Consider the following 23,921-nt stretch of genomic DNA (forward strand, 5'->3'; position numbering starts at 1 on the left):
TACTGAATCAATTTACATGAAAATTTTACAGTGTTTTCTACAAAGTAGACCTACGGGTTTATGAATATCATACACACACATGACACGAGGAAAAAAATATGTGTGCATTGAAAAAGTTACAAAAATGGTTAACCAAAGTTCAATATTGTTTCTGTTCAACTAAGGTAAAATATTTAACTAAATTTTACTTTAGAATTTACAATATACATTACTTGATAACTTAAAAAAATACAAGGCATATGAGTGAAGATTGTAGCAAGTAATATGCATCTAAACAGTGAGGTACATTTAGCAAATTAGGCAAATAGGTTCTCAATTAAGGCCTTTCTTTTGCACGTGGATAGAAACTAATTATTTATCTTTTATACTACTGAATTCAGAATGATTGATTGTATAATCATGGACATTTTTATTTCACTTGCCAGAAATATTGAACTAAACTTTTGTACTGAAATTCTTTAAATGCACAGGTATCATTACCCACTCCCCTTAAATAAATTCAGTGAAATTAATATTCTAACTTGACATGAAATGTAGGATGTTCAAAAAGAATGTTTTATTTTTGTAAATTTAACGTTATCTTTTTCTTTCAGTGTCTATATTGAACATAAATAACTCGCAAGAATCAGATAAAAATACACAACCAGGTCAAAATGTAGCAGTTGCTAAGGCCTATAATCTTGTGTCTCAGATGTTACTTGATAATAATTCTATTACGGAAAATGAGTACCAAGAAGATAAGAATGGTACTAAACGACTGCGACATGAGTCAGGTGACTATCCACAAATAAGGACACTTGGTGGAAAGAGAAGTAAACCAAACACAGAGACATTAAGGACAAAAGACAGAAAAAATGATGCTGAAATTTTATGCTATGGAGAAACATTGGTTCCAGATTCTGCACTGACAGATGAGAAAGATGTAAAGAAAGAAATTATCCCTGAAACATTATGCTCACAGAATACTGCTAAATTTTATAATACAGAAATTGCGCTAGACTGCAATAAAGCTACTAAAATTGAAAACAAAGATGATACTGAATCTACACCAAAGAAACAAGTCTCTCAGGTAAACAGAACTAAAATGTCTAGTCCTATCTTAGGTGGCAGTTGCAGAAAAGTACCACACAGGACTACATATTGTAACTCTAGCATATTGCCAGGAGGAAGTCCAACTGACAGTTTCAAATCAAATCAGGCTCCTGTAGTGTGTGGCAAATCCAATAGTTCAATGTTTGCTTGCGAGAATGTTAGAAGTCCGTCATTGTTGAAAATTCAGTCAGTAATGTCACATTCTCTAGGAGTAGTGGAGGATGACAATAATTTAGAGGAAAATGAAAAAAAGGAGCAGAATATTTCATATCATACTCTTGATAAGCAAGATGATAATAAAAAAGTTCAGGCCGATTATTGGAAGCTGAAGCCTACACCAAGTGCAAGTTCCAGAGAGTCAGAACGCAAGTTAAAGCAGACAACGCTATCTTTGGCTCGTTTTGTAAAAAAGCAAGATCTTTGTACACTGAAAGAATTCAATGGAGGAGTAAGACAGAGTGTACACGAGGATGACTCTTCAACTGACAAGATCAGTTGTGACTTCGATGAAGATGTGTCTCTTCAGTTAGCCATTCAGAATTCTATTCAGGAGAAAGAGAATGTTAATTCTTTTTTGCCACATGTTGCAAAGACTGTAGACGAGAATTTAAAACTAGAGTCTGTTGGTGATGATGATGATGATGATGATGACTTTGTACTTACAAGCCCAAATGATCATTCTAGAACTTCACCACAGCGGAATTCAGGCTACATCAGAATGAGAACACGTGCGACCAGGTAAGCAATCACATACATATAACATTTTATAATATATCTCTACAATTCTTGCTTATTTATAATATATTTACAAATTCGTAGAAACATTTTGATGAATTACAATCATGAAAATATACAATATGTAAATAAACATTTAAGTTTTCTCGTATTCTTCGGAGTTCTGTGTTTTTATTATTAATGATAAATTAGAAAACATTTTAATGAATTTGATCTGTAAGACTGGTCCTTAATAAACCGGGAAAGAGAAAGGGAAATGGAGGATGTGAACATGAAGATTTTTTATTCACATTAACCGAGAATGGAAATGGTTATGCATATCAATATGTATGCCTATAATGATATGTAAAGTCGATATTATGCATTCAGATATTATTTATATATAATTTACCAGGGAGTACAAGCCAGCCAGCATGAACACAGGTTAACAAACTTAAAAATTTATGGCTTATGTGAGTGTGGCAGTAAACCTCCAGGTTCCTTAAAAGCCAGTAATATTTAAGAATTCAATTCACGTGATAATGTAGTATACGTATGTATAGCACATATTGAAAGTGATTCTACTGAATATCTGGGTCAATTACATGCAATGGATAAAGAAGAAATTATATCATGGTCTAGTTCCTACAAAATATATGACGACCAAATAGCTTTTTGATGGCAACAAAATGAATCTAGTAGGCTGTGATTGGAAACGAGAATGGCAAAGTTAAAACTTGGCCAACCTTCATGTTTCCTGGCTCTGGCAAGCTCTGGCAATTGTGAATGCTCATATTTAAATACATGTATTTTAACAGTATTTCCGTTCTCATTGTCATTTCTGTTCCTGGTTTATTGTGGACCAGCCTTTAGCATGTTTCACGTCATAAACGTGAAAACGAGTATGTTTGTAATTTATTTGTTCTAAAGAAATATTATATGTGTAATCTTTATTGTCATTGAACTTGGTTGATTCTTTAAATTTTCCGTGATTCAGTTAGGTATAGATTTTGATCCAGACTTACTGATGTATTAGAGAGTTTTTGCACCCTCTTCATCCACTAAACTGCTAACACTATGTTGACGTCATTAGTGACGTATTTGATGACATATGTGACATGTTTACATCAGTAAAACTTCGGAAAGAATTGTAAGGGATCAGTGTATGTGTTCCTTTAACATAAGACTCTGTTATATATTTCCTGTTCTATTAAGGATTTATCATGTCGTAGCTCCTATGATAGTCAATTGTGCTGTAATCAGTGTCTATGGAAAGCATAGAAAAAAAAAGTTATATACACTTAGTCTCTCTCTCTCTCTCTCTCTCTCTCTCTCTCTCTGTGTATATATATATATATATATATATATATATATATATATATAGATATATATAGTAACACTTAGTCTCTCTCTCTCTCTCTCTGTGTGTGTGTGTGTGTGTGTGTATATATATATATATAGTAACTTTCATAGAATAATTTCGTGCGTTTCTGTGTGTGTGTGTGTATATATATATATATATATATATATATAGACACACACACAAAAATGCACGAAATTATTCTATGAAAGTTATATATATATAGACACACACACAAAAACGCACGAAATTATTCTATGAAAGTTACTATATATATATATATATATATATATATATACACACACACACACACACACATACACAAACACACATACCAGTGATGTGCAGTCCACCCAAGCAACCCAAGCACGGCTTGGGCATCACTGATTGATTATAAAAATCATGATATCTACGTAAATCCATGATTAAACTTTCTGTTTATTTAATCATAAAGTCCTGAAACATTTCTAAATACGTTGTGTTAATTGTAAGTCGCGTGATGGGGCATATACAATGCACATACTGCATTCCTGAGCTGTACTGCTGGCACGGTGCCAGCAGTGCTGAATGTAGGTTAGCATGGAAGTTGCCATGACAACCCACGTCATCATAACTTCTAACCAATGAGGGATGCCTCACGAGACTGTAGTAGATGCATATACCCCCAAGCAACCGGTAGCCTGCCTGGGCTGGCTGTGTGCGCAAAGTCGAATGAGTGTAAGGCTGGTATTCATAGTCGACACTTTATATCACCACTTTGCAAAGTGACACTTTTGACGAAAGTGGCTCTTTCATATTAGTGGTATTCATAGACGATTGAAGAAGTGCACTTCACAAAGTGTCACTTTACGCCAGCAAAGTGTAGAGTTTCAATTTGGTTAGTAACAGAAGTCCCACAATGCCTTTCAAAACAAGTGAACAAACAATAACAAATTAATGACGTATAACCTACATATTACAATGCTTGTGATTCGAATTGGGAGCCTAATTGATTGTGCGAGAAAGAAAATATATATTTAAAGTAATTTTATTTCAGTTTCTAGTTTTTGTTGCCGATAGTTTAGATTATTTCAATCAGTTCAGATATATAACATTTTATTGAATAGTTAGTGATACTGCTGGTGAAATTTGGTTAGGTTTTGTACAGTACATAACTGATCCATTAATTTATATAGTTAGATTAGGTTCTGTACATATCTTTTTCATTGATTTATGTCGCTAAGTTAGATTTTGTATGTATCCGTTCCACTGATTTATACAGTTCGGTTAGATTTTGTAGCCTACATATCTTCTATTAGTTTATATAGTTAGGTTAAGTTGGACTTATATAGTTAGGTTAAGTTGGACTGAGTAGGTTAAGTTTTGTGTTTGTTTATATATATATATATAATTAAATTTATATCGTTAGGTTAGGTTTTATACGTATCTGCTTCATTGATATATCGTGTTATTTCCGTTATTTTCATTTTTGTCTTTTTCGTGAATAGTGAATAGAAGTAAAAAAGAATGAAATAAACATTACTACTGCTGTTATTATTATTATTACTACTACTACTACTACTACTACTACTACTACTACTACTATTTTCTCTCTCTCGTTTCCATTATTGTCTGCTCTTCAGGAATATTTTGAATGCCAAATGTTTCTACAATGCAAAACAAACTAGGCCTAATAGTATGAGATCTCTTTTCATGGTGAGGTTATGACTGCACATGAACTAGAGACAGTAGATGTATTGCTTACCGGCGTGAAAATATATATTACCGGTATCAAAACAGTAATGATTATATCAACATCAAGATAAATCTTATCTCAAAATACAGGTAGTCAACAAAAATCAAAATCATTTTAAACCCAATATAATTATGGAATCTGCTTAAAAGGGCAGGCACGTGAGGTCTCCCAATGCTAATTTAAGATAGTTATGCCTACATTAGATTGAAGTTAGTTTAATATTATTTAAGTTAAAAAATTCGTTTCAGTAATAAAAAATAGGTTATATAGGCATATCTACCTACATATCACTTTATCGAATTGTGGTTATAAATATACGAATGATACTACAGAAATACCTGAACTATAATATTATATATATTAATGTATGGTACATACATATCTGTAGCATAGAATTTTAATGCAGTCAATAACTGTATTATTGGAGGCACTGGCAAACGTCTATTATTCGTTTTTGTCAACCAGTCATCGAAAATATAAGCAATCTCAATAAGTTTCTTTATCAAATCGGAACTGTTTTTTTTTAATTCTATATCATTATAAAATTCCACAGGATTGTCTTTAGGCCTATCTCTAATTTGTACATTGTCCACTAATTGTGCCATCTCTTCCGCACGTTCTAATAATTCGACAACTTCCAAGACGTCCGCCATTTTTCTACAAAGTGTCACTTTCGGCTCAAAGTGTGGTCGGAACTACACTTTCATCCAAAGTGTTGCTTTGCACCAAAGTGTCGACTGTGCAATGGAAAAGTGATACTTTGCGTCTTCCAAAGGACACTTTAATCGAAAGTGTCGACTATGAATACCAGCCTACAACATACTGTTTCTTTCGCGTTTGTTTTGACCGGTACTTTGTAGTTACATTGTGTACGTGTATATAAGTGCAATAAAAAGTTTTGATTATGTCTGGTAATAATAATAATTTAATTCAGCAAAAAAAGCTAAATACAGCAATTTAACTAAAGCAATATGGGATCATGATGTTGCTATTGCACATATTAGTGCTTTTAATGCACTCACGACTTTTGGAACTGTGCATATTGAAACTCAGCAGTGACCAAACACAACAAAGTATTATTCTACATAATGAAAAGGTAACACGCAATAGAGACATTCTGAAAAGGCTTATAAACGCTGTTTGTTTACTTGCAAAACTGGAACTTTCATTTAGAGGAAACTGTGTGTCGAAAATGTTCAACAACTGCGGTAATTATTTAGAACTTTTGGACTACACCGCCCAGTACGACCCTCTTCTAAAAAATCACTTGGAGACATCTACAGTATTCAAAGATGTATCAAATCATATTCAAAATTATTTAATTGAATTTGTTGCCAGTGCACTTAATAAGGAAATTGAACAGCAATTACAGAAATCTGATTTTTTTTTTTTGCCATATTTGCTGATGAGACAACTGACGTCTCGAATAAATCACAATTTTCTCTCGTTTATCGATATACGATTGAAGGAAGGGTGGTAGAGCGATTTGTGTCCCTCTGTGATGTGAGGACAAAACAGTGGCAGCACATTCTGATCTTATTTTTAAGAGATATTCAAGACTTTTCAAACTGCAGTAAGAAACTTGTCGCACAGAGGGAAGTGCAGTGATGGCCTCTTCATTACATGGTTTCAAGCTAATATTAAGGCCTCTTTTCCACAAGCTCTCTTTGTTCACTGTTATGCACACTGTTTAAATTTAGCACTGTCCCAAAGTGCTTCAAGTATTCCTGAATGTCGTATATTTTTTGCTACTCTTTCTGGGCTTGCAGCGTTTTTCTCCAAATCATCAAAGCGCATAAAATTTCTTGACGAATTTCTGGGTTGACGATTATTACCACATGTTTCCCCAACGAGATGGAATAGCTCGTCATGACTTACCAGTACTTAGAATAGTCTTTTATAATATTTTTAATTTTAGGCAGTAGTTGCAGTAGGCCTAATCTTATAGATTTTGTAAAAAAAAAATGGGTACCAAATACCAACGTATTTTTATAATTAGATAAGTATTTGAATCAAATATAAATAGTAAGAAGGAAAAGAAAACTTGATTATGTGGCTGCTTGGGTAATCTGTTGGGCCACCGCACGTCACTGATATACACACAGAAACACTACACACGAAAGTTATATTGCTACATCTTAACTTTGAATATATATTTACTCCAGCAATTCTATTAAGCAAACATTCACCTCCGTCTTCCAAGTACAAATGGAGAGAGAGAAATGTTTTGTTGAAGAAAATAGAAAGGGGATTAAGCAGAGTGTATTCACACCAAGAGTATTGTTAGCCAGCCGCTTGCTCCAAAGTTAGCCTCACACTCCTCTAAACAATGCCCCTAACTTCTCCAAGGTTCATGGCAGATGAGCTATGTCATCGACAGTACTGTTGACCTTTTTGCCAGTTTGTCGGCCATTTCGTTCCCTTGTATCCCTATATGAGCTTTAACCCATCCTATATCTATTGTCCAGTTTTGTGTACTTAGTATTCTCAATTTCTCCCTAATTGCTTCCATTAATTGGTTATGTTTTTAGTATTACTTAGTGAATCTAGTGAGATTTTACTGTCTGTATATATTGCTGCTTTTTTTCTGACTGTTCAATATTAGTTCCATTGTCTCGATTTTTTCCAGTGCCTTCAGGATTGCCAGCTGCTCTGATAGAACAACGTTTGTCTAATTTATATTGTCGCTGATGTACTATTTCATTGTTGATGAATATTGCTATTCCAGAGCCTATCCCTTGTTCTGTTCTGCTTTCATCTGTATATGCTTCAACAGTATATTTCTTTGCTTCCTTTATTGAAGTAAAAGTCCGCTGGGTGGGGCCAGTTTTCTTGTGGGCAAGTCAAGTGGTAAGCCTTCGATTTCTCTTTGTTTTTTTTTCTTGTATAGAGAAGCTGCTTCTATCTTTACTACTATTGGGCTTAAATCTGTCATTGTACATAATGCTTCTGTGGATGTAGTACGAAAAGCTTTAGCTGTTCTTATATTTATGAGTCTTTGTATCCTTTTGTATTTTGTTTGATTATATTGTGCCATTGCATCTATCCATACAGGTGCTCCATATGTGAACAGAGGAAAAATTGCTCTTTTATTTTATTTATTGTTTTTGAAGCCTCATGCCATAGTCCTCAGCTGATTTTGAGAGAGAGAGAGAGAGAGAGAGATTTTTTTAAAACTATTCTGGTTTTAGTCAAACTCTCTGATAGTGTAATGTTGACAATTTTTTTTTACTAACTTAGTAATTGAACAGTTTCGATGATTGTACTGTCCACAGGAAACGTGATATTGCAGCAAAGAATGCTAATCTGAAGAAGGAAATCTGTCCTGTTGTTAGAAAGAAAGATTTAGATGAAACATTGTTCGTTCCACTGTTTACTAGTACTCTTCAAGATGGTAATTATGGCATGAGAGAGAGATCAGTACTTGAAACAGGAAAAGCATTGTCCTGTGAACAACTTTCGAAAGAGGTGGAACATCCTATAGAAACACAAGGAAGGGAAGGAACACTTGTCAGAGACAATGACAGCAGCTTTGACAGGTATTATAATTATTTTTTAGATATAAGGGATATAGATTTTCACTGTTTAGTGTAAGGAGGTATTACATCTTGTGGGTAAGTGACTCCTACTCATATAGGAGTGCTACTTTGCAGTGTGTTTACTCGTAATTGAACACAGCAGTCTTCTTTTATCAAACTTATACAACTCTGCTTTTTCTTTTTGTTCGTTATATTAAAAAAAAAAAAAAAAACGAGAAATTCACGAGAATTTTGAGAAGTTCCATAATTTTATAATATTGTCACAAAATTTGATTTTCTTATTACTTTATCACATAGTGTGTGACACCCTTATCATTATAAATGTTCACTGCATACACAATGATAAATGAACACTTTATTACGAAAGACCATTAAATTCAGAGGTGTTACATATAATATAAACCCAGTTACACTTCTTTGATATCAAGTATCTTATCAAATTTGTAAAACGTTCTGTCCCCTTTCATTTCAACAACTGATGTAGATAGCTTCCATAAAATCTGGTTGTTTCACATTATATGTCTTCATTGATTTTAAAAAGTAATCCATAACTGCCAGAACTCTTGAGAGACATTATTTTAACTTCATCATCATCTACAGAACTTTACAGCATATCTGAAACTTCAGTTATGCTGTCGTCGTATTTGACTGATACAAAGGCTTATACTTCACTATCAGTAGACATTAATTCACGCACTTCCTTGAAATAAACTGTATCTGCTGATGCACCATGCACTAAAGAATACTTAGAAACAGACTTTAAAGTCGAAGAGCTGATACCTGTCTGATAATCATATCTGGCCTCCTTGCTTAAAAATAAGGTAGCAGCTTTTCCTTCTAATATGGTAGACTTAATGCAATGTACTTATGTTAGGCCTATTTTTTTATGGTTGCAGCACTTTTAAACATTGTACTTAAATTGTGTCTGCCACGAAACATTAAAGCAATCAAACATAAAGGTAGACGTTAGGCCAAGCATAAAAACTTTGCAGCTGACACACATTGGAAGTAAGTTTGTTTCTTGCTTTCTAATTTCAAGAATTATAATATCTCATTAAGTGCAATATTTTAGGAAAATTTAATCTAAATATCGTAACTAACGTTACATATGCTCAACTCACGGAACCGTCACTCACGTTATAAATTTTCAGATTTCAAAATAGATTTTTGTGTAATACCAACAATGCATTTTTTTTAAACCATGATTGAAGATAAGGATGAATACTAACAAGACTAAACAATTTAAGAGATAGATGTGATTATTAACACATTTATGAAAAAGAAGTTTCATAACTCACGTTATGTGGCACATGGTTTCATTATAAGAAAAATGGACACATAATATTCGAGTCTAGACATATCATAACTTATCTTAAGTCACTATCGCTCTGTTTATAATAATATGTATATAATAAAAAATGAATAGAAATATTGAAATTAAAAAAAAAACATCCTTTTTCATTTATTAAATTTGTCTACAGGTAGGGCCATAAGTCATTTTTTTTTTTATATTTCTATATTTTAATATTTTGCAATTAATTAACTGCGGGTTGCTGTGGCAGAAGCATTGAAGAATAGAGGGTGTTTCAAAAATATGGGCCATAATTTCAGGTATGTATTTCCCACATGTAGACAATCAAAATAGTTCATTACAACATGTGTCCGGAAATGCTTCATTTCCGAGTTATGGCCTTCACAACATTGAAATTCACTGGAACGTTTTTCTTTCCGCAGGTCGTTGTCATTACAGAAGATGTTCAAAATGTCCACCTCCTGCTTGAATACAGACCTCACATCGATGTCTCATTGACCTGCGAACACGATCCCAAACTCCAGGAGTATTGCGTATGTCCTCAGAACATGCCACAATTCGATTCCGAAGGGATTCCAAATCAGGCACTGGAAACGAATAAACCAATGATTTTAAATGTGCTGATAGAAGGTGTCATGTTCACAGCCTCCAGAATCTCCTCCTGTACTTCTGGAGTTGTAGATCTTGGTCGTCCCCTTCCCAAACCAGGAGAGTTAAATTTTCCATACTCGCACAGATGGTAATGGAGACGTACAAATGTCTTCCGATCTGGACATTGTCACTGTAGGTACCTCTCCTGGTACAAACGACGAGCCAGCGCAGCATTACCGTCCGCCTTACCGTACATGAAGTGTATCTCTGCCAGCTCTTGATTTGAATACATGTCGCACAGTCTAACGCCTACACAACACTAAATGCAACCTTCGCCTCGGAATGAACTGTCAGAGTGCCCTCTTAATGTCTCCTTTGACGGCAACGACCTGCGGAAAGAAAAACGTTCCGGTGAATTTCAATGTTGTGAAAGCCATAACTCGGAAATAAAGCATTTCCAGACACATGTTGTAATGAACTATTTTGATTGTCTACATGTGGGAAATACATACCTGAAATTATGCCCCGTATTTTTGAAACATCCTGTATAACAACAATTTCTTCACAAAATCTCTCGTTAAACATGGCGTCTTATTCAGTTATGTCATGATAATGACGGTGCACACACATCTGGATAAACAAAATATGTGTATGTATACGAGTCGTTAGTTGTTAGTTGTAAATAACAAATTGGGGGCGAGGGTAACATGACTTATGGCCACTCTAGAATACTTCCTAAACACCTACCTGGCATGTTCTGGATGCAATTTTCAATTTCGTCTTGTGGTATTTCATTGAATGCTATGGGTAGTATCTCTGTATATTCTCTGCTGGTAACCAGATGGTTGTGAAGTTGCCTTTGAAGCATATCCCAGACTTTTCAATGGCATTTAAGTCTAGGAAGCGAGATAGAAGTGGAAGAGAGTTGATCTAAAGATTTTCCAGAGCTTCCATGACTACTCGTATTGCAACTCGCTATGCACGTGCATTATTATCAAGAAATGCGAAATGCGAAATTCTCTTGACCAATGGCATCAAGCCTGTCTGAAATGTATTCATTGATGATCTCCCCTGCATACCTTTGACCTCATTGCTGCATTGATTATATGAAGTTCAGTTTGCCAGCCTAAGGACACACCTGCCCTAAACCATAACACCTCTACCTCCATAGGAAACTACTTGCTGCACATATTGCTGCAACATACGATTACCACCAAACCTGTATACTTTCTGACATCTGTTGTCATTAAAGAAGCAGTATCTGGACATTTTCCCATAGAGTACCTTCTTCGATTCTCTGTCTAACCCATGCTAATCTTTCTCGGCAATGGGTTGGTGTAAGTGCTAGATGGCTTAATTTTCTGTAGAAGGTCTTTCCAGAGCCTGTTTCTAATTGTCTTATCTGATACCAAAAGGCAAGTGGCATTCTGAAGGTCTTGTTGTAAATGTCTGACTGTAGCAAATGTGGCTCTTCTTGATTGAATGATATGATGGTCCTGTTGAGGAGTAGTCTTAGGATTTGATTCACTGCCAGGTCTTCCTGTTACCAAACCTGTCTCTTGAAAATGAGAAGCACCCTAGATATCACACTGAGATGTATCCATCAAATCTGCTACAGGCTACCTCCAAAATCAGTACTGTAAAGTCAGTCTGCTCGAGCTTCTGCTTTATTTTGTGGAAGAATGGAGGCGATCGAATCATTGTGGATCAGAGAAGAGATGTCCTAGAAAAGTGTCTATTCTTTTAAGTAGCTCTTATCATACAGATAAATTAACTCCAGAAGTTCTATGTAGTTTCTTTGGTATGAGAAGTACCTGACTTATTATGGCTCAAAAAGGCAATTTCACTTTCCCAGGAAAGACACATCGATGAGCTGTTTAAGAATATTACTGTTTTTCTGGATTTTATTTTTATTTATTTGATCACTAATTCATTGATGCTCATTGAGCTAGTGATCGATTCTTATCCTTCCAAAACTGTTCTGGGCGACAAAACATTTAGTCACAGCAAGACAATTTAAATTTGCAAACTCATTTTTACACCACATTCCATTATCTGTTGAAAATAACAAACACGGCCAAAGTTTGTTTAATTTTTTAGGTCCAGTTAACCAAGGTATATTGCATATTGAGATACTTTAAAATGTCGTACATTTTTCCATTCTTGTCTTTATACTTGGAAGTTAAATTTGATATATCGAGACTTGGTCTATCTTTCTTCACTTTTTTTAAACCTATTCTTCTTGGAAAACTGTTTCAGTAACAGGTCACTTATTATACAAAACTCTTCACTTGTCACAATTAACCTGCTTCTTATGATCAAGCACTTACTTCACAATTCATGACTTACAACACACACTTCGAAGCTACACACTGTACATGGTGCTTGCTGAGTCAGTTCCGCAAGTTTTGATCACAATATGGGTGTGTGTGTGTGTGTGTGTGTGTGTGTGTGTGCGTGCGTGCGTGCGTGCGTGCGTGCGCGCGCGCGCGCGCGTGCGTGCACGCGTTAGAATGATGTCATGTGCGCGCACATGTTTGGTGCTGCAAATATCCCCATGAGAAAATGATCGAATTTCTGCAAGCATCATACTGACTGGCTAGCTTTCAAACTACAGCAATTATTAGTGATAGTGTTTACATGTTAGTATAATGATTATTGGCATCTTTATTCTAAAATAAAATAGGTATATTGGCAGTCAAAACTTTCTCTTTTATTATCTTATTATTCAAACTTCAAACATGCAGTACATGCGAAGCTAGCCCAGAGAATTCGCCCCGATATCATTGTAGCTCCACTATTAAACAGCTCTATAATCTTAATAAGAAAATAGTTTTTACAATGGTTTCCAGCTCACTGTGAAATTGAAGGCAATGAATCAGCAGATCAATTTGCTAAGAAAGAATGTTCCCAACTACAGTACCATATTACAACCCAGCCATTCATTTCTGTAAAATTAAATATGCATTCACGGTATAGACTAAGGTTTATAGATACAGTGGGAACAACTTTTACTCAACTTCAGTCTCATACCAGATAATCCAAGAAATTTTGCTGTAGCAGTTTTTCATCTCCTGGCCGGGCATGACTGCCTGGCAAAACACCTGAATAAGATTGTGTGGAAGGGATGAAGCCATGGACAGAAATCATTTGGTTAACAAGTCTCTCTCTAACACTCGTAATATCTACGAAAAATATTGGGTTGCAAGGCAGCTCATGGCCTCATTGCTAAGATAGCTGAGCATTGGATAACAACAATAATTGCATATTGTTTTAAAACGAAATATTTACGATTAGTATTTGCCTAGGTTATAGGTTAGGATTTTCTTCATTCAATAAATACAATATGTAACTCGAGATATGTCTTGCAATTTTCTCATATACCTTACTTTTCTTGATGGTGTACAAGCATATGTTTAATTCATATAATTGAATAATTCACAAACAACTTTTCATGCCCAGGATGCAACATATGTTTTTATGGTCCTTGGCCTCATAATATTTTTTTAATCCTTCCTTAAAAAAATTGTCAAGTCTTTGATTGCTTAGAACATGTTCTTATTTACTTTAAAGACAATCAAAGACCTTTGAAGCAATGTGTGTGATTTGACAATAAAACTCGTAAAATATTGACAGGTCTTAAAAAATCTTGTGAAGTGTTCAGTTTGACGAAAATTTGATTGTGAAGAAGCAGCAGTAATAAATGTCCAGTAGTTAGACAGCACAGTAATTGATCATTTGTTTTAAGTTCATGTTCGTCTGTCAGATTTTGTAATATCCTTCCTTCATTTTCATAATGAAGTACAATTAATCAGATATAATCATAAACAAAATGACAAAAATAATTGAAAGGAATATATGACCCTGCCTAGGAAATTGACTCTTAAGTCGGAAAAATCAATTTTCTGTTTTTGTTTGGTTCTACTTCAGAATTAAATTTCGAACATAAAATAAAAAGTTGTAAGTAAAAAATTGAACATTTTATTACGATTTTAAGTTGATATTATGAAAATGGTCTTCTATGGGAAAATTACTTTAAAATGAAGTAATATTAAACGTAAAAATAACATTTTCGTTATATTGCAGACCGCTACCACATCAATTGCTGTATCGTTATGTAGCTCAAAGATAGTATGATCTAAATGAGGATGCTAAGATCCAGACGTGATATTTCTAATAAGGTCATGTTTTTTCATTCTCCTGTAAATTACAAGTTCCAAATTGACATCTCTTTTCATAGGCATGGTCACATATAGATTTCTGTTCTATAATTGTACAACATACTTACTTACTGGCTTTTAAGGAACCCGGAGGTTCATTGCCGCCCTCACATAAGCCCGCCATTGGTCCCTATCCTGAGCAAGATTAATCCATTCTCTATCATCATATCCCACCTCCCTCAAATCCATTTTAATATCTTCCCATCTAGGTCTCGGCCTCCCTAAAGGTCTTTTTCCCTACGGCCTTCCAACTAACACTCTATATGCATTTCTGGATTCGCCCATACGTGCTACATGCCCTGCCCATCTCAAATGTCTGGATTTAATGTTCCTAATTATGTCAGGTGAAGAATACAATGCATGCAGTTCTGTGTTGTGTAACTTTTCTCCATTCTCCTGTATCTTCATCCCTCTTAGCCCCAAATATTTTCCTAAGCACCTTATTCTCAAACACCCTTAACCTAAGTTCCTCTCTCAAAGTGAGAGTCCAAGTTTCACAACCATAAAGAACAACTGGTAATATAACTGTTTTATAAATTCTAACTTTCAGATTTTTTGACAGCAGACTGGATGATAAAAGCTTCTCAACCGAATAATAACAGGCATTTCCCATATTTAAGTAATATTATAGTACATTATGCAACGAGCCTATAATGATAGTAATTAAGATGCGAGGATGTTTATGAAACGAGGGCAAGCGAGTTTCATAATTTTCATACGAGCGTCTTAATTACCATTATAGGCAAGTTTCATACGACTTTTTATGCTCGACCATATTTCTAACTTGAAATTATTCATAAGTATTCATTTTATTCTTATGTGACTGGGGAGCGAACTGACCTTGTGCATCTCGTAAATTGTGAGATGTGCGCAGACGCGAAAGTATTGATTTTTTCCGGGCAACGAATGTCGACAACCTTGATATAACCTAGAGAGTAAACTTGATATAACCTTGAAATTGAATTCGACATTGAAAAACGAGATGACAAATTGAATTTATTTGAATATTATTTACAATTAACGCTAATTATTGTAGTAACAGAACATAACCTTCTGTGACAGTATTGGATTTCCAGCCTGCATGACGTTTTGCTAGTTGCCTTTCAATTGCATATCCGAGAATAATCGAAAACCTGAATTTTAATGAATAGGTGTACTTTAATGACATGCATTAAAGGACTGCTACCAGGTGTATAATTACTACATTTCGGCATGGTCAAGCATAAAATGTATTAATTAATTTCCCATATTAATTATACAACATATGAACATAAAATAAAATAAAGATATTGTATTTACATTTTTAGAATTCCAGAGAAGATACCAACGAGTCCAAATTATAGATACAGACGTGATGCATTACGAAAGAAAGAAGCAAGACGCAAACTTGATGGGTGGGATTGTGAACAATGTAAAAATGTAAGTTGTTCTTCTCTGAATTTATGTTTTGTTTTCTTGATAGACTTCCTGCTTTGTACAAAATGTACATTACTCAAGATGGCTACAGTTACTAGGTATTCCAAAATAATTTTATACTGGTTTCACTGCTGATATTATTATTAGTTCTATTAGATACAGTAAAACTTTCTTTATGTGTTTCTCACAAAATTTTGCGTACACCACTGAGTGTATCTATACATCAGTACAGGACAAATCTTAAAGATACTCTTCTTTTTCTTATTATTTTGTACATGTATTTATACTAGTGTTGTGGGATTTAATTGATTAATCGATGAATTTCTGTTGTAAGATTAATCGATCAAAAATATTTAATCAAATAACTGAGTCGATTAAAATTAATCGGTTGTAGTTGATATTAATTATTATTTTGTTAATACAGACTCATACCAAAAATTCCGACAATATTTTTCTCTCGGAAATTGCTTACTTAAATGCACAATAGTACTGTTATTTTCTAACTGTAAATCAGATAGCGTAAGGAAAATCTTTGCACAAACACTTCAGAAAGAGATGGAGATATGAGGACAGTGACCTAGTCTATCTCTATTGAAAGTTGAAACACAATGTGAAACCCTTATTAAGTTTTATGGTTTTTCCAAGAAAACTTCCACCTTGTCAGCTCATCTTCCTAGCATATGAAATACACACTTTTCTGGGATTCTCCCCTCATTCCTTATAAAATAGCCATGTTTACACTGTGTGCAAGTGAGAGCGTAACTACCTTCTTTTCTTTCTAAAATTTGGTAATTCGATTACAATAGGGGCCAGTCTTCTGTTCGACCACTGTACTTTTGCAGTTGCAGTTTATGTACTGAGTTTGTATATTGTATATGAAGGTTATCTGTTTAGTTTGATAAAGAAAAAAAAAAACAGTTTTCTGTTGTTTGTGAAAAGTGTATGAGAATTTGTCATATGAGAATTTGAGAGGTAAACTCGGTGAAACATTTGGATTTAAATTGAACAATCGTGGAGAAGTGCTTGACAGAAACAAAGTTTTTTCGTGTTTATTGATGCAAGAAACATTGTTACTAAACGCAGAGCGGCACTTAATTCGGAGCATGTGAATGCACTCACATGTTTAAAATCATGGATGAAGCAGTATTAAGTAAGTGAGTCTTCATACTTTTTATTTATGTTTGTCTCAAAAATTCCCGGAGAAATTGACACAATAAATTATAAGGCTCATAATAAATATGTTAATAAGTAATTAAAATAGTTGTTTTGTAATATAATGATACAATATATACAGATGTACGACATTTAATACTTATGCTTATCACGAACACGAGTTAAATTTAACAATAATTGTGTATTATAGTATATTAAAACATTTTTTCAACTCAGTCAAAACTCGATTACTCTATTGATTTATCGATTAAATTCAAATAGTTAATCGATTAAATATTTTGAACGATCAACAGCACTAATTTATACTTTTGTTATATTTTCAGAAAGGGAGCGACATTAATAATTGTAGGTGTGCTGATCAAATGCATGAAATATTTGTCTGAAATAAAAATAGCATGAAGGTGTTCGGTACCAAAATTCAATATTTTATCTGAGTGTGCAACGATAATTAATCCTTTCATTGATTACGTCAGTGCTGCGCAGAACTGTAGAATCCTGACTGATTGATGCATGCAAAGAAGCATCTCAAGGCCAAACCACTTTAAACATGGAACAGAGAATGTTTCCCATGATGTTAAATAATAGTGTTATGAACTGCCAAATTCATTACTACTGCTGCCACCACCACAAACATAACTGTTACTCAGGAATCATCTGTTTATTTTCTTACAGTATTATGCTATTTCTGACCAAGATTCTGCTGATTTGAAACATCATCTCAAGCAGTGTTCAAAGCATCGTGACAAGTATCCTGTTCAATCCAGCACACCTCCAGGTAAGTAAACATTGGAGTTGTTCATGTTAATATCCTAGTCTTCATTGTAACAAGTACATGTATTTAGCTTTTAGCCACCAGTACAGATTATGGATTGCAAAGTGGACTCGTGATCCAAAACTATACTCAGGCATGGGTTCAAGTCCACTTGGGCTGATAACTGGTTGGGTTTCATTCAAGGTTTACTACGAGTATAAGGCGAATGTTGGGCAATCTCTCAGTGAATCCTTAGTCTCCTCTCACTAATATCCTCTGAAGCTAGATTAGCTCGCATTTGAGACGAATGTTATTAAATAATCAATTAAAAATGAAGATTAGATAGGTCACTTTGACGTTATTTTGCCAACATTTTCAACAATCAATGTGCCCTTACTTTAAGGTATACTTCTTCCAATTAAGAGTGAGACTGTTTCTTTTATGCATTTTGTGTAGTGCTTAAATGCTTTTCGTGATCATTATGCTGCTGCACAATGTATGGCTTATCCACAGATGATGATTTTATTTATCTTACAAAATAAAATCTGTCCATGTGGCAGCAGCGATAATGGGTATGATTTATGTTCTGTTATTCTGTAGAAATAAGTGATTCATATTATGTAGTAACTGTGACAAAGTTTAATTGGTTCATGTAAGCTAAAGGCCATTTTCATTATATTAGTCTTTTTCATTGTTGAGGTATGTTTCAGATTGAATATTCTTGTTGCACTGGGCGACTCCTTCCCATCCTTATCACTAGACGGCAGCACCATCAGACAAGTAATCATAGAGGGGAAATTAAGGTTTACCAGTTCTGTTGCTCGCTCGGAACTGAATCAGAAATAAGTCATTGGCCTGGAAGGTCGCTTGGTATAATTTGTCGAAGCTAGCAGGGTAGCTAGCTTAACTCTGACATATTTGAATTATAATCACTAGAGATGAACAACGGGCGAGAATGCAAGACTAACAGTGCCCACAAAGCCTAAAACCCACACAACAGTATTGCCTGTTGTTAACTGCTTGTAATCAGACATTCAAAACATTGGGACTTTGGGAGTGATCAACTCTCATGCAGCCTAGAATCGTCACAGTTGTTTATGCCAGACTGAACTTTTATCTGTTTTGGCAATTGTTATATATGTATAAACAACCAAGTAGCCTATTTGAAACATCATCTCTACCTTTCAGTGTAGTATTCCATTCTCCAATCTTCATTTAATTAGTAGGCCCTTATTAAAAGATTAGGAAATTTTTTTCGTGTGTTTGAGATTAGTATACAGTCTCAAGTAAAAAAAAAAAAAAAAAAAAAAAAAAAAACGCTTTATTTAATGCTATGTTTTATGTTTCTTAGAAATTCAAATTTATTTGAGAATTTTGTTTTATTTATATAACCATAGATAATTTCTGATACAACCAGAACATTTTGATAACTGTGATATTGTTTTCTTTTGTCTTTTTGTATCATTTAAACATCTCTAATGTTATTTATTTCAATTATGTATGCTATTCAAAGTTACGAAGTCTTTCCACGTCGACCAAATGCAATTTCGAAAATGATGAGCGAGGCTCGAAGCACACAAGAATTAAGAGATGAGACTCGAAAGACAATTAGTGCAATGAGCGAGAGCGGCAGTTAGGTTTGTTCATCTCTAATAATACGTATTTGGTTTTTAAGCTTAACATCTTGTCAGAGGTGATGTATTGAAATTGAGTAGCAGACTAATAAGAATTAAACTATAGATATTCCTCACACTTGCTTGTCTGTCAGTCACCAATTAAATGAGATTTATGTACTTACTTTCGACTTTCAAGTAACACATCCTCACATAAGCTCACCATCGGTCCCTATCCTGTGCAAGATTAATCCAGTCTTTATCATCAGATCCCACCTCCCTCAAATCCATTTTAATATTATCCTCCCATCTACGTCTCTGCCTTCCCAAATGTTTCTTTTCCCTCCAGCTCCCAACTAACACTCTATATGCATTTCTGGATTCGCCCATATGTGCTACATGCCCTGCCCATCTCAAACGTCTGGATTTAATGTTCCTAATTATGTCAAGTGAAGAATACAATGTGTGCAGTTCTGCGTTGTGTAACTTTCTCTATTATCCTGTAACTTCATCCCTATAATAATAATAATAATATTAATAATAATAATAATAATATTAATAATAATCTGTGGTGCTACAGCCCTTGAAGGGCCTAGACTGACCAGCCGGCTGCTAGCTTCACGCCCACATGCCGAGGCAGAGGTGGACGATCATCCATCCAGAATGGAGGTATCGTGTGGTTAGCACGATGATCCCCCCAGCCGTTATAGCTGGTATTCGCAACCTGATTTTGCTACCTATCGTAGCTCCCCAAGTGCATCACGATGCTGGGTGGACACCGGTCCCATACACTGGCCGAAATTTCATGAGAAAATTTCTTCCCCCATGAGGAATCGAACCAGCGTGCATTCCGTAACGCGAGTCCTAGGCGGTATGCCTTAGACCGTGACGCCACGGTGCTGGACAACTTCATCCCTCTTAGCCCTAAATATTTTCCTAAGAACCTTATTCTCAAACACCCTTAATCCCTGTTCCTCTCTCAAAGTGAGAGTCCAAGTTTTACAACTATATAGGACAATCGGTAATATAACTGTTTTACAAATTCTAACTTTCAGTTTTTTGACAGCAGACTAGATGACAAAAACTTCTCAACTGAATAATAACACGTATTTCTCATATTTATTCTGCGTTCAGTTTTCTCCCCAGTGTCATTTATATTGTTACTGTTCCTCCAAGATATTTGAATTTTTCTACCTCTTCGAAGAAGCTGATGTAACCCGTTCATTTCCAAACCCTCTCTATTATCCTGAACTTTCCTAATGGCATATTCTAGAGTGAGTTAAAAAGTAAAGGTGATAGTGCATCTTCTTGCTTTAGCCCGCAGTGAATTGGAAAATCATCCATGGACTATATGGACTCTGCTGTATGTTTCACTGAGACACATTTTAATTAATCGAACTAGTTTCTTGGGAATACCAACTTCTATAAGAATGTTGTATGAAACTTTCCTCTTAACAGAGTCATATGCCTTTTTGAAATGTATGAATAACTGATGTACTATATATACCGTTATGCTCCCATTTTTTCTCGAGTATCTGTCAAATACAAAAAATCTGATTAATAGTCGATCTAACACGCCTATAACGAAACTGGTGATCTTAAATAATTTCATCTACATATGGAGTTAATCTTGTCAAAAGAATATTGGGTAAAAATTTTTACGACATCAACGATAGTAATATTCCTCGAAAGTTACTACAATTATTATTGTCCCTTTTCTTAAAAATAGATACAATTATGGACTCCTTCCATTGTTCTGGTATAATTTCTTTTTCCCCAAATAGTAAGTACAAGGTTATAAATTTCGCTAGATAATGTGCTTCCACCCTCTTGTATTAATTCTGCTGGAATTTGATTGATACTTGGAGACTTGTACTTTTTCAGATTTTCTATTGCAATTTCTACTTCAGAGAGTGTGGGTTTGGGTATGAACAGCTCAGCATTTGTATCTGAATTTCATCCCGATCATTTCTATTTGGCATGGAAAACACAAACTGAATAGACTGCAGTAGACTATAGTGGACTTTATGTTGTCAGGAACAGCTGAATACATTAAGAAGATTGATTGATTTCTATTTGGGCTATGTACATTTAGTAGTTATCCAAAATAGTTTTTCCATCTGTTCAGAATTGAATGAGAGTCTACAAGCAAGTCACCATTCTCATCCTTGATCATGTTTACCCTTGCCTGATATCCATTCTTAAATTCCTTTATGCTCTTATCTAAATCTCTAATGTTCTTATTCTTACCATTTGTTTCTATCTCATTCAGTTTTTCCTTGGAGTAATCTCTCTTTTTATTCTTACGTGTACGACTTACTTCCTGTCTTTCATTGAAATAATTATCTCTATACGCCTCAACTGGATCCTATATGAATTTCAATTTTGCTTGTTTCCTTCTTTCTACTACCATGGAACAACCTTCATCAAACCCGGTTTCTTTTTCTTAGTTTCATAATAACCTATTCTCTGCTCAGCTGCAAGTTTGATACTATCTCTAATATTTTCCCCACACGCTATTAACATCTAACTCTTTCTCAACTTCTTCAGAACTTCCTAAAGCGGGAAATCTATTTGAAAATTCGCCTGATAATGTTGCTTAATTTCCTCGTCCTTCAATTTCGAAATACTGATGGCCAGTTTTTCCAAGTAATGTTTAATTTGGCTTAACAAATGTTAAATTAACAGCTGGTTTATTTTAAACGTTTTGTTAAGATGTTTTCCATTTTTCCAACATAATTTTTTTTTAAATAACCAACACTTAACTTTAACTGTCGTTAATACTATTCTAACTACTCAACAGCAGTTGGTAATGATTTTGCATATATAAGACAACTTCTTATTGGCTGATATTATTATTTAAATTCTGTACTGTAGAGTAAGTCATGAAACATGTGTAAAATCGTAACCTGTTACAGTAGCCATGATTCATACAGTACAGAGAGTTGATAAATGAAAGTTGCATTGACTACTATTGAATAATAATTATTATTATAAGTATGGTTATATTTTATAATGTTAAATATTTAATTTAATTTAATTTATTTAAATTCAAATATACAGAATAAAGAAATATAATTACAAAACAAACAAAGAGAAATACAAATAAAATAATACAAGCAATATAAAAAAGAAGATACAGTAGTATTAACAAAATTTGAGACCGAATGAGCAGTGCTCATGCTCGGTCGCAGTTCAAATATAATATTAAAATAAAAAATAATAATAATATAAATAAGTAAAATAAAATAGGAACTAAAATATAATTACAGCGGCAATGGAATTATATAATATAATATTGACACTAGAGAAGAATAATATCGCACGTGAAAAGTAGGACTAATATCAGTGGCGGTTTCTGGGTATTCGCCATGGAGACAGTGCACACCCTTTCTTGTGCAAGAGCGTGTTGAAATATTTAATTTGTATAAAAATATAAAAAAACATCATTATAATATCCTAAAGCGTCAGCAAATACTCTATATACCCCACAGTTTTCATATTTGAATGTACCGCGCTTGTTTCTCCTCTCTGTAGAGACTCAGGCCTCGTCTTTCGCCAGCTGCTAATCTGTAGCCAGAGAATGGGTTGTACGGCTGAAGTGGGGGGAAAGAGAGGTTATTTGTAAAGTACAGCCAATATAGCCGACATAGGAGATACTTCTTTGCCTGGCTCATAGTAGCGCGCATGCGGGTTAGTGTGCCATCTCTCTCACAAGTTAGCAGACGAAATTTTTAACACTGCCACCTAGATAATATTGCCTGTCCAGAGTTTCACATGTGTATGTCATGGTCGCTAGAAAAACTTCACAACATATTATAATGGAGTAATATCATGAAGGATTATGCTTGCAATATTTAACATGTATTGTTGTGAATATACAAGTAATACATTACATCGAGGAGGGTCCGTCTTAAACTCAAGACCGAGCTGATATAACAACAATATTTATCCTCATCAAAACGGGAACTAGATTGACTTTCATAGCATAGTTAAAATTCACAGTCCAGCCAACTATACAGATATTACATTAATACTAAAAAAATTCAAATTCATTACTCTAAAATTGATTCATAGTTTGTCAATTTTTAAGTTTCTGTATGGTTATAATTTAAATTTGCCTAATATTAGAGTACTAAACGAATAACGCATGACAGAAAATATAAAATTAAATATTTATATTTTTACGAGACGTTGGTTATCTTGGTTGTGAGTGTTTCTGTCAAAGACATTGTAGTTATATATCTAGACACACAATTGGTGCTGGTGTCGTGTACAAATTTGAAACCTCTCGCGCAGGTTCGCGCGACGCCATGTTTGGGGAGCACGAATGATTGTTTCTATAAAGCATTCGGAGTTTAGAAAATACAATTGAGTATATAGGCGTTTTCTTACTGGATTTCCT

General features: G+C 34.4%; 1 protein-coding gene across 5 annotated transcripts in view; it reads left to right on the top strand.

Moving 5' to 3' along the window:
- Positions 1-23,921, top strand: part of LOC138698568 (uncharacterized) — a 102,494-nt gene that overhangs the window by 37,412 nt on the left and 41,161 nt on the right. For 4 of the 5 annotated variants that reach the window (XM_069824604.1, XM_069824586.1, XM_069824595.1 and 1 more), the window contains 4 exons: positions 594-1,830; positions 8,177-8,440; positions 15,871-15,982; positions 17,825-17,927. In XM_069824604.1, coding sequence (XP_069680705.1) covers positions 594-1,830; positions 8,177-8,440; positions 15,871-15,982; positions 17,825-17,927 — 1,716 coding nt within the window. Of the gene's footprint in view, positions 1-593; positions 1,831-8,176; positions 8,441-15,870; positions 15,983-17,824; positions 17,928-18,613; positions 19,221-23,921 lie in introns of those variants that run through there. The other variant, XM_069824613.1, reaches the window with a different exon arrangement.

The sequence above is a fragment of the Periplaneta americana genome, chromosome 1 (genome assembly GCF_040183065.1).
Source record: "Periplaneta americana isolate PAMFEO1 chromosome 1, P.americana_PAMFEO1_priV1, whole genome shotgun sequence".
Classification (NCBI taxonomy): Eukaryota; Metazoa; Arthropoda; class Insecta; order Blattodea; family Blattidae; genus Periplaneta; species Periplaneta americana.